Source organism: Anopheles darlingi, chromosome 3 (genome assembly GCF_943734745.1).
Source record: "Anopheles darlingi chromosome 3, idAnoDarlMG_H_01, whole genome shotgun sequence".
Classification (NCBI taxonomy): Eukaryota; Metazoa; Arthropoda; class Insecta; order Diptera; family Culicidae; genus Anopheles; species Anopheles darlingi.
Genome location: NC_064875.1, coordinates 68,217,597 through 68,234,256, shown reverse-complemented (window position 1 = coordinate 68,234,256; position 16,660 = coordinate 68,217,597). Strand labels below are relative to the sequence as shown.

The following is a 16,660-nucleotide window of genomic DNA, read 5'->3' as shown; positions in this document are numbered from 1 at the left end:
ATGCACTCCACGATGTGTAGAGCATCACAACCACGGAACACGACGGAGAGAGAGAGAGAGCGTGCACAAAAGGAAGGATGCAGCTTTATGCTGCTGGCACACACCGTTATGCCCCCGGTGTCACCGCCACGCTCTGGCGCATGTTGGTGTGTGCGGTGGCCGTTGCCGTTGCAGCGTAGTAAATGCACACTTGTTGATCCGTGTCCATCCATCCGACGGTCATGTGTGTATGCGCGGTCAGTCAGCACATCATCAAGCAGCGGAAGGGGGAGGGAGCAGGGGGATTGCATTGCACACACATACATACACGCACACACGCACGTGCCCACGAGGGGCAAAAGTGCATATAATGCACCGCGGTCAGTTCATCACCGGACACGAGTCGCGATGAGGGAATGTTTGTCGCGAGCAGCGCGTGCGATGCGTTCGCAACACGAGAGCGACCACGGTCCGTGGTGGTGTTTGTGTGTGTGTATGTGTGCGCGATAAACCCCCTGCTCTTAAAGTGGGGGGATGGTGCAATTTTCCACCTCAATGCCGGTCAGCGGCGTGGAAAAACCGTTTCTCTGCGACATCATCCCATCGCATCCCATCCGTCCGTTCGTCCCTTCCGACGCGTGTGTGTCGCGACGCGGTCCATTTGCGGTGCGAGCGTTGGTTTTGAAGTGGCAAAACATCTTAATGCAACGCGGTGCAATGGATCGCAATCAATTGGGGTTGTGGTGGTTTTTTTTTATTGTGGATTATAAATAGGACTTAACACCCAAATGGCATCACGCCTCTGGTCCGAGTGTCCGGCCTTCTTCTTCCTATGCTGCTCAAAACTCGCCGTAACTCCCCGTTGTTGACGACCGAATCGTGGAAAATGGTGATTCACTTTCACTTCCCACTAGCAGATGCCAAGGAAGCATGGAGCATGATTCCGATGGAACCGGTGAGTGTTGGCGCTTGAACATTCCTTCGCTTACCGGCTAGACAGTCTTCCTACAGCGGTCGGTCGTCTCGGTAGAGAAGCAAGCAGCAGGTAGCAGGTCTTTTGATGCCCGACTTTGCCGGTTCAGACAGAAGATGGCGTGCTTGCCAGTGGGCAATGAATCCTTGGAATGTTGTGAACTCGGGACCGCCCTAACCGACCCACGATAAGTGGTCTATAATGCGGTTGGTATACAGTGTAGGAAGGAGCAGGAAGGAAAGGATGCTTGTAGCCGTCAGCTCTCGTTGCTCTGGAGGCACTAGCAAGACGTTTGGTAGTATGATCACACAATGCGGTCTTGCGGAGAACAAGCAATTGATATGATGCCATCTGATGGAGCTATCTCAACCAATGTTGTGTTAATTCCTCGAAGGGAACTTAAGAAAATGTCATTTACCGCTTTATGAGTAGTGGTGTGCTATTTACTGGACAATTGCTATAAAAAGTTGTATTTCTGCAGAATGATTCTCAATCTTTGACGACAAGTGGTCGATTGTGTTCTGATTAACCTTTCCATGGATAATGCAAAGCAACGCTCGAGGAAAACATGCCAAAGCGAGGAGCTATTTAAAGCAATATCCGTATGCAGTACATCCTTAGAAAGTCCCCTTACCTCCGAGGAAATGGCGAGGTTGAATACACACGATGACCAGCCCTAGCTGACCATGAACCGAGACTATCGTGCTCACGTTGCTCATGAAAGTGGCACCTCAATTTACCGCTTGCTGCTGCTGCTCCCGAGGCAACAATCCCTTTCAAGCTTTAGTCCTTTTAGCATAAATAGCCGCTATCACCATCATCATCATCATCATCATCATCAGCAGCAGCAGCAGTGATCAGCCACAAGCACATCGGTCAAATCATGCTTAGCAGGTGGCGTGGTATCAACCCTTGCGTCGACGGCATACGACGGTGGAAGGCAGAGGCACCGGCACTTGGCTTGGCATGAGGATGAGATTGAGGACATTGAGCCCCCGGACGACGACGACGGATGCCAGCGATTTGTACGGAATACATCCGAGAGGATCCGAGCCATTTATGCAACGAAAGGATAATATTGTCCGTGAGGGGTGGACAGCATCGGCCATTAAATACATTGCAATAATGAACGCACACACACACACACGGTGCGCACACCGGGTCGGTGCTGTCATGTGTGTCATGTGTCTCAATAGATATGCTCTGGCCTCCGGTGGAGCTCCCGAGGATGAGCATATAAGTTAATTAATTCAGTATCTTCATTATTTAATTAGGGCTTCGGCCGATAAGTAAAGGAAATACTTTGTCATTTAGCTATTATCTTAATAAATGAGATATGCGACGGGCTGAATTTGGCTCACATCACCGGCGGCAACGACCGCTCATGACGACGAGTTGGTCAGCGAGGCAAGGCCAACAAGACCTGGTCGCTGTTGCCATGGAAATCCCCGGATGCGAATCCGACACACAATTTGTAAGATTACACAAACCCAAGATCCCGCTTGGACGGAGTGCTCGAGTGCATGGGAATAGGTTGGATTGCGAGAGTTTACAATTATCCACCAGAATACCTGGCGCCCGAAGTCTTCGCCGAGGCTCGAGGCTCAAGAGGCTTATTGAATAATGAGTGAACGTTTAGGACGTTGGGAACAGCCCCGAAAGAGCTTCGATTCGGGTCGGTTGCCAGCCGGGGGAACACACATGCCCTCCTGGGCAATATGTGTAAGTAAGCGGGTGTAAATGTTGAATCAGTATGTAATCGATTATCCCCTTTTTCGTAACCCAGCACCGGTCAGTCGCCTCGACTAACTTTGTGGGCGATCAGGCAATCAGGGTTTGGGCTGTTGTGGAGAGTAAGTTGATCAAAATAAATCTAATTTCCAGCGTCCTTGATGTAAGGGTTAAGGAACTGTGAGGTTCTTTTCCATTTTTGAACTCGATACTGAGGGTATTGGCTCAATGCTTGATTAAAATGATGTCATGGCTTCAAAAGACTCGGATCAATAAGTTTATGATGCGTTTTTCAATTATGTGTCAATAGATTTTGTGAAACTTGAAGAAGATGAATCAGATACTATCAGATATTCTTTGATTAGTTTCAATGAGCGGACATCTACCTCTTCAATGCTAATGAAGTTTATTGATAAACGGTACAATGCACTCGATTCTGTCGATGGAAGAAGAATGAAAGAGACAAACTTCTCTTCCAGAAATTGAAATATTAAACATATTTCTAAACATTGATGTATTACCATCCGTTTTGGAAAAAGAATATATCAGTCTGAACTGAAACTGTGTCTAAACTGCTAGATGTCTTGGGAATATAAAAAACTTTAACAGATTATAATTTTTGAATTTACTTTTTAAAATAATTCTCAGACCACCTATTGGCTTATAATCGAATCGAATCGAAAGGCTAAAGATAATATAACTGATGACTATATTATTCTTCTTACGACTATCCCTATCGAATCGGTTAATTATACATTTCAACTAATCTAGTAGACATACAAGAATATTGAAGTTAAGACTTTGCAATAGCTCAACATTCTCCGCTGTACGTTACCCGTTTGCTAATGGTTCTCCTAATCTCTTCCTCTATTTCTAGGTATGTTGCAATCCGATTTCAAACGATAGAGCTCACCTTCCCGGTACCCCAAAATGCACCGTCCGAGTAAGTTCCAGAAAGTATATGCATTTCAAGCCCTAGAGCGAAGCATCCTCGTCGTGATGCACCGAGCCACGCACCCAATGTTCCTTGTATCGAACCGTCCAAGTATCAAACCACCAATTCCCTCCCAAAAATTGCGAAGAATTATTGGAATCCAACTGTTCAACCCGGCACCCCCGGAGGGGCTGTTCCACCCCAAAAAGAGGGCTCCTCCCTTCGAAAGACACTAACGAATACCGATGTCGGGGCATCGATCGCCGGGATTCTGTCTGCTGACAACATACACAAGCTATTTACCGAATCCCCCCGTCGCACTTGTGTAACTGTTCTGCAAAACCGAAACCTTTAGTGCCTTAGGTTCTCTGAAAGATTGGTGGCCATGGAGTAGACAGGCCAACGTGTATGGCCCTAGCCTCCAAACATCCCTCGACATAAATCCAGCGCGAACTGCATCCCGAAGGACTCGTTGTTTTCTGCTGTCCAGGTCCAGGTCGCGAACGTTGCCTAATTTCAGCACCGGCCGGCCTAGGGAATAGAATATAAAATATTTGTTTTCCTCGAGCCTTCGCGCCGGCAGTTGTCGGAGTGTCCCGGGCACGACGGGAATGCGCGACAAGATAGCCAACAACAACAACGACGACGACGACGCTGTCCAGCGAGTTTTGGGGGGACGCCGGACGGCGTGCGTGTGACTGTGATTCGAATGCAGCCCGGTTTTCGCGGTTTGCTTCTTGCGTGGCACATTGCGTGGCCTCCGGTTTGGCCAGGAACGCCGGAACGAGCAGGATCCGGGCAGAATTTCAGGATTCGTAATGCGGGCGCCGTAATGTTGTCTTTGTTTTTGCCATCTCGCCCTGGCTTCCATGGTGTCTGTGTGCGTGTGTGTTTGTGTACGTGGCCAATGGGAAGTGCACTCCGGGGTGGGGAGATCGGACTTGAGTGCGGTTTCGGCCCAGGGATGTGCATCGTTGCAGCAGCAGTTGCAGCATTAGCCAGGTTGTTCTTCGTTGTTGACGCTGAAATGCTTTTCGAAGATTGAGCTCCCGAGGCCCTCGGTACCACTACCGGTACCATCCAGGGGGGGGAGGAGGGACGAAATACCGCGAATGCGTGGCCCTTTTCGAGGCACGATGATACTCCACTCCAGCGTGTGGTGACGTCTACCAGGATGTAGCGGCTGCTGATGCTACTGCTGCTGATGATGTTGTTGATGATGGGTTCCGCGCAAAATGCGTGATTGCTCCAAGGGGTTCGTCGGTGCAGCAGCAGCAGCATCAGCACCAAGGTGCACCGGATCCGAACCGCGGAGCCACTCATCCCGGTTTCAATTTATCTCTTCCCCTCCACGTGACTCCTGCTGTTCTTTCTCGTCTCTCGACAACCATCCCTCCATGTGCGTGTGTGTGTGTGTGTGTGGTTGCTGCAGCTGGGATTTTCGGCACACAGGCAACACAGGACTGCCTCCCGGAGGAAAAACGAGAAAGATGCCGGACTATACGAATGCGCAAACGGATCTCCTTCGCACAGGGAAGCCCAGTCCGGTACCGAGGTTTTGGATTTTGGACTACGACTCCGAAATGCACAAAACTCGTTTGCATCCAATAATACGCACCCGGGGCACAGGAGGTCCGTCCTCAACGGTCTCCAGTAGCAGCAGCACCAAGCAGGCTACGCTCGGTGGTCACCAACCAAACCGGTGGACGGAATTTATATAAAATTTATCATTCGAGATTTCGATTTCGCATTTACGTTACGCAGTAGTAGGCGTCGTCGCGTGGTGCTCGCCGGTCTGAACCGAATTTCGTGTGCCATCCGGACGGAACGGACCGGGTGTGTGTGTCTGTGTCCCGTCCCGTCGACGGTCGCTGGATTTGGTATTTATTTTGTTTTGTCTTTGATAACCAAACAATACATCTCCATTCGGAGAGAGAGTCCGCGCCGGAGAGACGTCGCCATCGTCGTCGCCATCGTCGTCGTCATCGTCGTAGTCGCCGTCGTCGTTGCCAGATAATTGGGATGCACCGGCTCTCGGTTCACTCGGATGGAGGTGATCGATCCCCAGGCCCTTGACGCGGCCCCTAGTCGCCATCGTCCTGGCGCCCCCCTATCGTTTGGTCATGCGTGCGCGTCTGGCCTGGTCACAGTATTCCACAGGCACAGACAGGACGCAGGGACAGGGAACGGAAGACAGAGAGCGTCAGCTCTGCAAATCCAAAACCGCAACTAGGAGCAGCAGTTGCAACGACGACGACTACGACGACGACAACAACGACGATGACGACGTATCCGTTCCGTTTGTGGGGGGACGGGAAGTGGAGACCCAGGGCAATCGTTTCATTTCATTCCGCTTTTTCATCCAGTAGTCCGACCGACGGAACGCATAGAGAAAGACAGAGAGATAGGCTGGGTCCTTCTTTCCAGCAAATCTTGTGCTTATCCCTGCAAACAAGGACAGCAGTAGGAGCACCACCGTAACGCATCATCACTCGGATACGAAACGCATCGCCGAATGGTAATTGCGAGATGAGGACGGGACCCAGGGACCGAGGATGAGGAGCGGTCGGAGGCTGTCATTGCGCGCTTCCATCCTCAGGAGAGCCACACATGCATCTGTACGCATTTATAAATAAATAAATAAAACCCCCTCTAGCAGCATCCCTATCACTCGCGCGCGTGTGTGTGCGTGTGCGTGTGTGTGCGAGGGTGGCCTAGAGTGGCTCCCAGATAGGGGATCCTCGGAAAGCGAACGTTGGATCGTCCTTCCTTTGGTCCTTCGAGCCAGCAGAACCCGCACGGACGTAAAACTGTGGACTGCTCCTGGTGCTCGCATTGGAAATTCTATTTTTTGACAGCCACCACCCCCCACCAGGGGTGGGGGGTTGAGATGAATGATTGAATGGTGCGCATCCGTCCGTCTGTCAGACTGTGGGTCTGGTGCGTGGCCGCTGTCGAGATAGTAGTGGTGGAGCCTTTTTGGGGCGAAAGGGGACCGCAGTAGCTAAGAATGTGGATTATTTCCGGCCAAACGGTGACCCGGACCTCCATTTCCTTGTGATAGGTCCATCGATTCGTTCGTATTATTGGTAACCGGTGCCCTGTGTATGAGTTTCGTTTTCTTCGTAGTGCAGCTACTGCTGCCGGTGGTTTTGATTAATGGTGCCAGACCCCAGCGATAGCGAGCCGTCGAAGGACTGTGCATCAACATATTATGAGGGGAGGAGTAGGCTACGCTTGCGCTACGGTTCGATGTCTGGAGTACAAAAAAAAAAGGACAAATCAAAGGAGCACCTGACTAGCGGTACAGTGGAGAAGGCAATCGGAGTAGGCGCTTCAAGCCGGACTGCGGACTGCTGCAGCGGCTTGGCTGAGACATTGCGTTCTTATGCAATCTAACAAATGATTCTACTATTAAATTAACAATTTTTCTTTAAATCCCTCCGGAAGAAGATGGTCTCTTCATTCGTATTCCAAAATCCCCATTCCGGTGCATACTCACACACACACACGCACAGACTATCAGTGCGCCGGGAGTGTGCCTATGTGAATTATTTATCGGGAAAAGAATATCCCTTAATATGCTCATCTTCGATTGCATGCCCCCCACCTAAGCACTGGGCCGTTGTCTAGTCTGTACTAATGATATTGCAATATTCAAACGGAAAACATATAGCACGCCGGATACTGGACCTGGAAGGAGTCTCACAGGACAAAAAGAGAGCGAGAATTCCCCTTTTTTAAAACATTCAAATAATCAAACGAGAAGTGAAAGTGCGTAGCCTTGGCTTACCTTATGCCAACCAACCCTTTCTTCTAGCCTCTCCACTTACCCCTTGCTAGTACCATTGTAAGCCCACTTCATTTCACGTCCAGCGTCGGGCACACAGCACTAATTCTTAATCCCTCGAGGAGCACAGTGGAAGGAAGGTGGAAGGTGTGGGAAGCATTCTGAGCTTCGTAGGAGCTTGCAGCGTCCTGCCACTCTGTCCGTCTGTTGTATCTCCTTTCCTTCTCATCCGGTACGCACTTCTTATGCGAAATCCTCTTAAAAACCTCCCTCCCTCGGTTTTGCCCGGTTCCGAGACTCCGGCTTAGACCGGTCGCCTTGACCAGAGTCGTTCGGGAGTTTTGCGTTCGCATTCCGGCAGCCCGAAATCGAACGCCAGCCAATGCGGAATATCGAACGCAAGCGGGGCTTTTTTGAAAAATTAATCAAGAATTCTATTTTCTTTCAATTAAAAAATCCGTCCCGGAACGGACCAGGGCACCGGTTTTTGGAGCAGAAGTTGCAGGTGGACGAGGAGGAGCAGAAGGAGGAGGAGGTCACAAAAAAGCCGGACTGCAGCAGCCTACTAGGGTATTGCAATTATCATGGCAGCACTGCATGCAGCTGGGCACGCAGCAGCAGCAGCAGCAGCTCAATCACACATTGGACCGGGGGTCCGGGCCTGTGCCGGAAACAACAAAAGACCGAATGGCAGGATCCCCGTCATCTGGTACGTCCCCGGTTCGGTTCGGTTCGTTATGTGCGTCGTTCCGTCTCAATCCGTTGCAGCAGCAGCAGCAGCAGCCAGTGATGTGATTGGAAGAAGTGAAGAGTCTGTGGATTGGCAGCAGCAGTCCGGACAGCCCAGTCCGAGCCCGGAATGCACGGAATCGATCGAGGATATATTTATTCTGGAGTCGATGTTGACGGTCACAGCCGTGCCGGTGCAGCACCAAAGGGGTTCGTGGAATCCCTTTTTGGGGGAGGGGGGCGGGATTTTTGGCCACTGCACGTTCTATTTTCTTTTGAGCCCCGACCAACCATCGAAGCATAAAACGCATAAAAGGTGTCCGACGACCGACGACGACTGTGACGATGAAGTAAAACCCCCGAGATCGTTGGTCGCAAGAAAAGAGGGAACGAGTGCATGGAGTCCCTGGGTCACACAGTCCCTGGACCGGCTGCTGGATGTCGAAATTTGAACATTTGTATTGACGAACGTACGATTGATGGGGGAGCCCCTGGGTTCTTCCGCCTTTTCTTTGTGTGTGTGTGTGTGTGCCGTGAGGGAGGCAAATGCAAAGAACTGCTGCATCCTTTTGGTCCCGAGAACTAGTAGCACCAAGCGATTCGGTTTGGTTTCGGGAAAAGCGGAGTCACGCAGACAGAGACGAACGCAAAACGCATCGTAGTACACCACGACGACGACGACGACGACGACGGATTTTGGTGCCGGTGGTGCATTCTCACGTACGCATCGCCGCCAGCAGACCTGGGACCGCATCGGATCACCGCACACCGCGTTGCACTTTGGGTATGGCGGCCCCCTGGAACTCGGTGGTCGGGGAAATTGAAACTTCGTCTAAATTAGAAAGAGTTTTCCGGTCCGGCCTCTGGACGACGTCGACGTCTACTTCGATGCTGATGCTGATGATGGCAACCTCCCTTTTCAGGTCGCTTGATTGACCACCGGTCACTGTCGTTGTGCGCGTGTGTGTGTGTGCGTGGGCATTATTCCGGATACTTCCGGATCGCATCGCAAACGGCGAACGGCAGCTGAATTCCTAATATCGCAGGATGTTTTCGGCAAAAGATACACGGTCCTCCGGGGTCCGGGGAGGTCTCCCTACCACCCAGTCCCCAGTACATCTTTTTGATTTGGTCAGTTTTGTGTGATGAACCGAGTGACCGACCGGCCAACCGACCGACCGACCGAACGGGGCCAACGTCACTGGCTGACATTCCGCTCTTAATCTTAATCTCACTCTCCGGAGAAACATGCTCTCAAACGGGGAAAGGGGAAAGGAGGAGATGCATACATACACGCAGTGCATGTTATTGGAGACATTGGTGTTCCTGCTAGGTTCTGCGTTGGCCTTTATGTGTTTGTACTTTTCGCCAAACCGCAACGCACCTTCAGCGAAACGCATCGTCGAGATGCGTTTATGCGATGAAGCGATTGATCGGGGTGGCGCCATTCCGGCAGTCCACGGTTGCCAATAACATTCTCCCCGAGGTAAGGTGCACGCGAGGAGGACCACGACGCCAGTGCAATCAATCGAGCGGTGCGATGGCTAGCCTTTTCGGTCCCGAAAACCGCGCGTCCAGTCAACCCAAGGACTGCATCCGATTACAAGGGCAGTTCAAAAGATGAAAGAACTCATTGGCATCCTGTAGGCTGGCCGGCTCGGCACTCTTGAGTTGACGGTTTCGCGTCGACGAAATGCGGAACCAGAAGGCAGCTAGCACGGATTCGCCTTTTACGCGCTGTTGCTGTCGTTTCTGGTGAAAGACAAAACGGTAACTGTCGATGTCGTCGTCGGTGAAGGGTGCATCTCTGCGAGAGGATCCCCCGAACACGCGAATTGCATCGAAAAATCTCATTTTCGGTGTTCAGAACTCGGGGAAATGCCATCATCAATTGAATCTCGGCTGCTGGATGCCCTTCTCGGAAGATCTAATGGAAGAAGCGTCCATTTTGGCCGATTGAAGATGCACTATAGATGGGATTCTGTTCGTAGTGTATTTCGCTGCATTAATGAAACCGATCCTAGCAGGCTGGCGGAGTTGTGGATCAGCTTCTAAATTAGTGCCATTTTGTGAGCGGATTGGCCGCTTAATAGAAAGGACTTATGTTACGATGCCCGCTATCATGTCAAACGGAGTATTCTAACGAAAACGAACTGTTTCATCAACAGACAGCGATAAAACCATGTTCGGCATCATGGAAACGGCCACAAAACTGCATTCTTGTTAAAAAAAAAAAAGGATGACAAGCGGCCATTTTGCGTGCTGCGATAGAGAGCATGTTCCATTCTGATTGGTATTTTTCGCTAAAAACGAATCCAAATATTGCAGAATGCAACGTTCATGCTGTCGCTTCCTTGACAAGAGTGGAAATGTCCGAACCTCCTCCAAATGTCTATTACCGGCCGTGCGGGAAGCGTTCCCCTACTCGTTTTTCTTGCCAGGCGACGGTGTTGCGACGGTTGTTGCTAGAGAGCTGTTAACAGATATTAGAAAAACAAAAGAGTTAAGCTAACAACTCACTCGCAGATATAACAAGCACCATCTCATACCGACTCGCTGGCTGACGCGCTGGCCAATGTTTTCCATTAACGTATCCCGACAAGACCACACCAGACCCACCAGACTGGCGCGCGCGTGTGTGTGTGTGTGTGTATTTCGGCACATCCGATGAAAGGAAGTGAAAATACAAACGAAAATATTGCTATTCATTTGCGGGCAGGCCAAAGATATCGGCCGCAGCGACCACTGGCCACCGCATCGAACCGTCTTTGTATCGGGTTTTGGAACGGTATCGGTCCTGGGTCGGTGGTCGTGGCCGTGATGCGCGCGGTTTTACATCGAATGCGGTGCGAAATACGATGAATTAGGACTGACATGTGGGTATGCGCCCCTTTTGGAGTGTGCGGCAGAGAGCGGGAGGCATTCACGGTGCATCGTACGCTAGCGAATGCATTTGATGCAAGCGAGTGCACTCGGGTTCGACCGGAGCGTACGATCCGCCACATCTTCTCGCTATAAAACAGCCGTCCTTCCGATGGTGGCCACGGTCCACCGGCCGCTCCGTGGAGTAGAATGTATTTATGTAAAAATATCAAAACAGAACTATTTCCAATAGATCAAACCCTCGAACCGTGGTTTTTGGTGGAAAATAGAAGGAGTACGCGCCGTATGCCGCCACGAATCGTAATCCAGGAACGTTTCGGCAGCGGTTTTGCTATTTTGTGAGAAACCATCCGGAAAAACGATCCCCACTCTAGTCCGATATTTCCAGCGCGGTGGTTCTAATGCAAGTTGTTAGAGGATGCGGCCATCGTGTAGGAATTGGTTGCAGATTGTTTTACTTTTTGCCTTTCGATCCGTTGACCGACGCTGTTTTCGTGTTCTATTACTCTATGCATGTTAGTTAGTGAGTGCATTTTCCGGAAACATCAAAAGAGAGCAAGACGCAACGGAAGTAGTGTTCAGTGTTCCCGATGGTTGCTTCGATTTGATGGAAACGAACCAAATATTATGTCAAACTCAATGCGACCATTTCGTAGTTCATCGAGGTGGACAAAATGAACGCTACCTTGATATTTGGATCCCGGTTTATGGCCGTGTCCGGGGCTGCTCGCACAAAGACATGTCTGGCTGTGGGTTTTCCATTTTTAACCTTCATTATCATCCAACCGCTGCCAGGCTATCGTGTGGATGAGATTTCGAGGGCGCCATTTTTTTCCCTCGCATCCATGCTACGTCCGGGAATCCAGCGAACGAACGCAACGCACAAGATGACCACGACGACCACGGTGACCGCGCCTTTTCATAACGCGCATAATGCACCAACATGCTGCTGGCAACACCATCGTCACGCATCGCGATGTTATTCTCCGAGCGCGATCTCAGCTCTTGCGCATATGTGACCGCCGTGCACGCGCTGTTAGCGCTGTTGACGCGGTTTACGGTCCTTGGCCTGATGTCCTTGGCATCGCACAGTAGTGTATCACACGCATCTGCTGCCGGCAGAAAATCCTCCCAAAAACCTCGACCGCGAACCGGGGAATATCAAGAACAGCCTGGCAAGAGGCCTGTGGCCAAGCAGCAGCTGCGCGATGTTCGCGAAGGATATGCTGGATGGGCCGGTGCCGAGGCTGGACTGAATGTTTAATGAGATTGAATTTTAGATTTTCGCCTTCCAATCCAATCGTCGGCCTGTGTTCGCTCATGTGATGCACCGTCCTGCTGCTGCTCTTGCATCTTTTGTTCGAGGTTGTTTCGATACCTTCGCAGTGCTTGATCATGGCCGGCGTTGATTAATTTTTTTTATGCTATGAAAAGTTCTCCAAATTTTGAACGAACTATCTCGCGGAGTGATGGTGCATCTGGCTTGATCGATCAGATCTGAAGCTGTCAAGAGAAGAAAGCAACTAACGTAACTATTATTGTAATTATTAAAATCATATCAACTCATTTTCATTGTAGTAGTTGTCAGGCTAGTCCGTTAATGTGTTTGAATAACGGAATTATAGTAAGATGCTTTAAAACATTAAGGTTTTTCACGCATTAAGTGCTGTTTGACTGTTCGTTTTGACTGTCATTATAGCTAAAGTTGCTATCGTGCGCTGGCAATTTTATTGATTAACCCGAACAATACAATACCTTGATTGAGATCAAATTTGGATCTCATATTGATATTATATGGCCTCAAATTATAAAGCACTGGACTTATGCACGCACACAATTAAATACTTTTAATATAGATAAGCCTAATGAGCTACGTTCTCACAATCATAAAACGCTATCTAACGCTGAATAAACAAGATCGCAATCCACGTTTTCCAGCGATTTGCTCTCCGATTACCATCGACCACCATTCAAATTGGCTAACGAAGCTCGATCATTGCTCGTTCGGCAGCAGTAGCATCAACAGTAGCAACAGTTAGCAATAGAATTGCTGATGATCAGTCTGCCCTCAAGGAAGCCTCCCTTTGGAAAATTGCATTCCCCCGAAGCAGCTCATTACAGTGCCCGCCACACACCAACAAAAGCCAGCAATTACCGAGGCAGCAGCATTCCTTCTTTTACTAAAACTAACGAGTATTGGAATCTCCTTCTCCGGTGGTTGCCATTTCGTAACACGCGGCCACGGCAATTGTAAATTTGTTTCCATTTGTTTCTCTCTCGCTCTCTCTTGATGATTGAAGTCTATCATCAGACGAATGTCTCTCGTGGCCCTTTCTTGCGTCTGGTGCGTCTGGTGACACAGAAAGACGTTTCCCTTTATGCGGTTTATGCTCTGGTACATCACATAGAATGTCGGTCGATTGTCTCTCTAACCTCCTCAGCTTCCTCCTTTGCTCACTCATCATCGTGTAGTGTCCATCTAGTCGGTCTAGTGCAGCTCCTACGCTGCTCGTCAAATGGAGGCCCTCGATAGACGATGATGATGTTGATGATGCCTCCATTAGCGAGCTATGATCATCCAGCATCATGCTGTCCGTGCCACTCACACATACATATAGCTGCACACTGCAGCACTGCAACAGAGTGGCCATCGGCACGGTCCGCGGCATCACACCGAGGGCTCACGACAGAAATTAATTATTTGTTTAATTTATATCATCCGGAATTAATTTATCACAATCATTGCCGTATGCACGGTACGGTGTAGAGAGAGGCAGCGAGAGATAGAGAGAGAGCGATAGAGAGCAATAGAGCGAAAGAGCGCATGCGATGGAAGTTTAAGAAAAAGGTCCAGACAGCAGCAGCAGCAGCAGCATCTTCATGCTCCGATGCGGTGCGGTGCGGACGGTCAGACATAAACACAGTTGCGAGCAGCCCCAAATGGGAGGGTGGGTGGTAGGGGGTGAGGTGGGAAGTCTACGACTAGCAACTAGCGGCCCTCCTTCCCTTGTTTTGCCCCTTCTGCCCTCCTGCTAATGGGTTGTTATGACGGATTTGAAAAGGAAAACAGTAAACCAATCCGCCGGAAGATGGATCACGATCCATCATCGCCACCACCACGACCACGACCACGATCTGAGCACCGCATCACCGACTCTTAAGCTGTATGGAAAGGTGTACGCTTGGTCTTCGCAACGGAGTCGCAGCATTAGCATTCTTTAAGGTCACGCTTATGCGATGTCTGGTCGCGAGTGCCCCCGGATAACGGAATAATATCATTCCGCTGGACTGGAAATCGAACCGTTCCGATCCGTGACACATTAGCGATTTTGCAAGAGATAGAGAAAGAGAGAGAGAGAGGATGATAAGGCCTTCCTGGCCTCCTGTGCCAGGTGCTTTTGGCTAATGAAGTGAGTTCATTGTAGCACGAGCATCGAGCGAACGAGCGCCGCCAGAGCGATAAATAGATAATTAGGCTAGTTTGATTAAAATTTGTCCATCGCTAACGGTGTCCACGGCCAACGGTGCAGAGAAGAGCACCGCTACCGATGACGGCGACGATGACGGCGACGATGACGTGATAACGACAAAGGCAACGCCATCAAGAGCCACGGTTCGTCCGTCTGTCCGTCCGTTCGAACGAAGCGTCCATGTGCACCGGCCATTCCTTGGCCACACACACCTCGATAGATCCCCGAAATGCACTCCTAATGAGCTGCACCGACCGACCAACCGACCGACTACTGCTCTGCCGTCTGCTGAATTTTGGTCAACATCCGATGAGATTGGATAGTTTTTATCCTTTTCCGGAGCAACGAAGCCCCGATTCCCGAAGTGGACATCATCCTTCAGGACGTTCCCTTGTCGTCATCGTCATCGTCACGGATGCCACGGATCCCTCCTCTCCGCCCCTCGCCTTTCTCGTCCAGTCGTTCTTTTGCTACTGCATTCTGCATCGAACGACTCACGGGACTCGAAAGTAACGATCGACGGCAGGCAGAACCATTGTCCTGTACACAAAAACACAGCAATGACCGAAGCGCCGGACTGTGTGCGTGTGTGTGTGGCCAGGCCTGGTCGGTTTATTTCTTATTTATTAGGGAACACATCAGCCGGGGACCCCTCGCACGGCGTTCGGTGCGCGGGCGCTTCATTTAGATTTATGTTCTTTTTCGGAACTCCAGGGTGCTGCTCCCGATTGTTGCTGCTACTGGCGGTGGTAGTGGTGGTTTGGGGTCACCGACAGCTAGCACACCGACATGTGATGACCGATCGACCGTACGTCATCGAGCCTGAGACCGGTGGACCGTTCTCTGTTCCGTTCTCCGGTCTCCGGTCGACGGAATGCAGGTGCAGCATGCAATGCTGGCGGTCGGTGCATCTTGCTGCTCTTTCCAGGCGGGCAGGAAAAGGGATCGCTCATAAACACTCATTTCCAGCTCATTTCCAGCTGCCCCTTTCGTGTGTGTGTATGCGTGTGATCCCCAAGTGGGTTCCGCCGCTTCCGTTCTAATGCAACTGACCTGATGAAGCACCAGAATGGAGTACGGGATTCGAGGGAAACCTTCCGAAATTAACATCGTCCACCACACACACACACACACACGGGGGGTGGATACAGTGTTGCGCGTTGATTAATTATGAAGTTTTTCATTCGCCAAAGTTGCCGGATTTCCGCGAGGTGCGAGGTGCGAGGTAACCGCTCCCAGACCAACACACAAAGCGGTTTATGCGAAGCGGCGGATTCGACTAAATGCTTCAAATATTCACGATCGGTGATGGTGGGTACGGTGAAAAGGGGGTTAACAATCGGTCACACCAAAGCCAAATACTTGTAGTAATTTTGGGCACCATTTAGGTCTCTCTCTCTACCAAGCATGCTTGCTCTCTCTACGTCTCTCTCTGTGAGGTCGAATGCCCGAAAACGTCATTCATCGGTTCATCGACTTGGTCGACTTAGTCGACCACCTCTCGGTACCACTAATAATGCATGAAATTGCCAACCGTCCACCTCATCTTCCTGCCCATGGTCCAGCTCACTCCGGAACGCGTCTTCGGCCACACGCACGCATGCACGCACTGCACGTGCTACTTCCGGTGCAGTGTTGCTGCTGCTGCTGCTGCGACGCATACTCCCAAGTCGATACTTACAGGAAACGATCCTCGCAGACGGGTTTCCAGAGACCGAGAGATTCTTTTGGCCGAAATTTTCGGTTTCTTCTCGCACTTCCTCTCTCGTTGGTGGTAGCGGCGACGGCGATGAGGAAGTAAATTAGATTTCACACCGGAACACCGGAACCCGGAACCACCGCTGGTGCGTGTATGCGTTCTGTCAACTCTGAATGGGTGGTTGTAATCCGGAATTGCCGGAAGCGGAAGTGGCCCCGAAACCATCATCGTGACACTTTTTACTTGGCCAGAAAGGCCCAGTCCGTTGACCGGCGCCATCGTCGTCGACGTTGGTGTTGCACTCTGTAGAAGTTTTATCATTACGTTTTTGAAATTGCATTTTGCATAATTGATGCACACAGATGCCCCCGGTTGAGATGAGATGCACCGATGCACACACACACGGACACACGCACGGACACCGAAGGAACGCGCAACTTCGGTCCGGTTCGGTCGGTTACTCCGTCTGATG

The 16,660-nt window shown here is 50.5% G+C and overlaps 1 protein-coding gene across 8 annotated transcripts in view; it reads left to right on the top strand.

Moving 5' to 3' along the window:
- LOC125954775 (protein bric-a-brac 1-like) overlaps positions 1 to 16,660 on the top strand; it is a 121,749-nt gene that overhangs the window by 19,573 nt on the left and 85,516 nt on the right. The window contains exon 3 of one of the 8 annotated variants that reach the window (XM_049685361.1): positions 3,561 to 7,931. The exons of the other annotated variants lie outside the window; for them this stretch is intronic. Within the exon in view, the coding sequence (XP_049541318.1) occupies positions 3,561 to 3,662 (102 nt within the window). The 3' untranslated portion in view covers positions 3,663 to 7,931. Of the gene's footprint in view, positions 1 to 3,560; positions 7,932 to 16,660 lie in introns of those variants that run through there. 8 annotated transcript variants of the gene reach the window in all.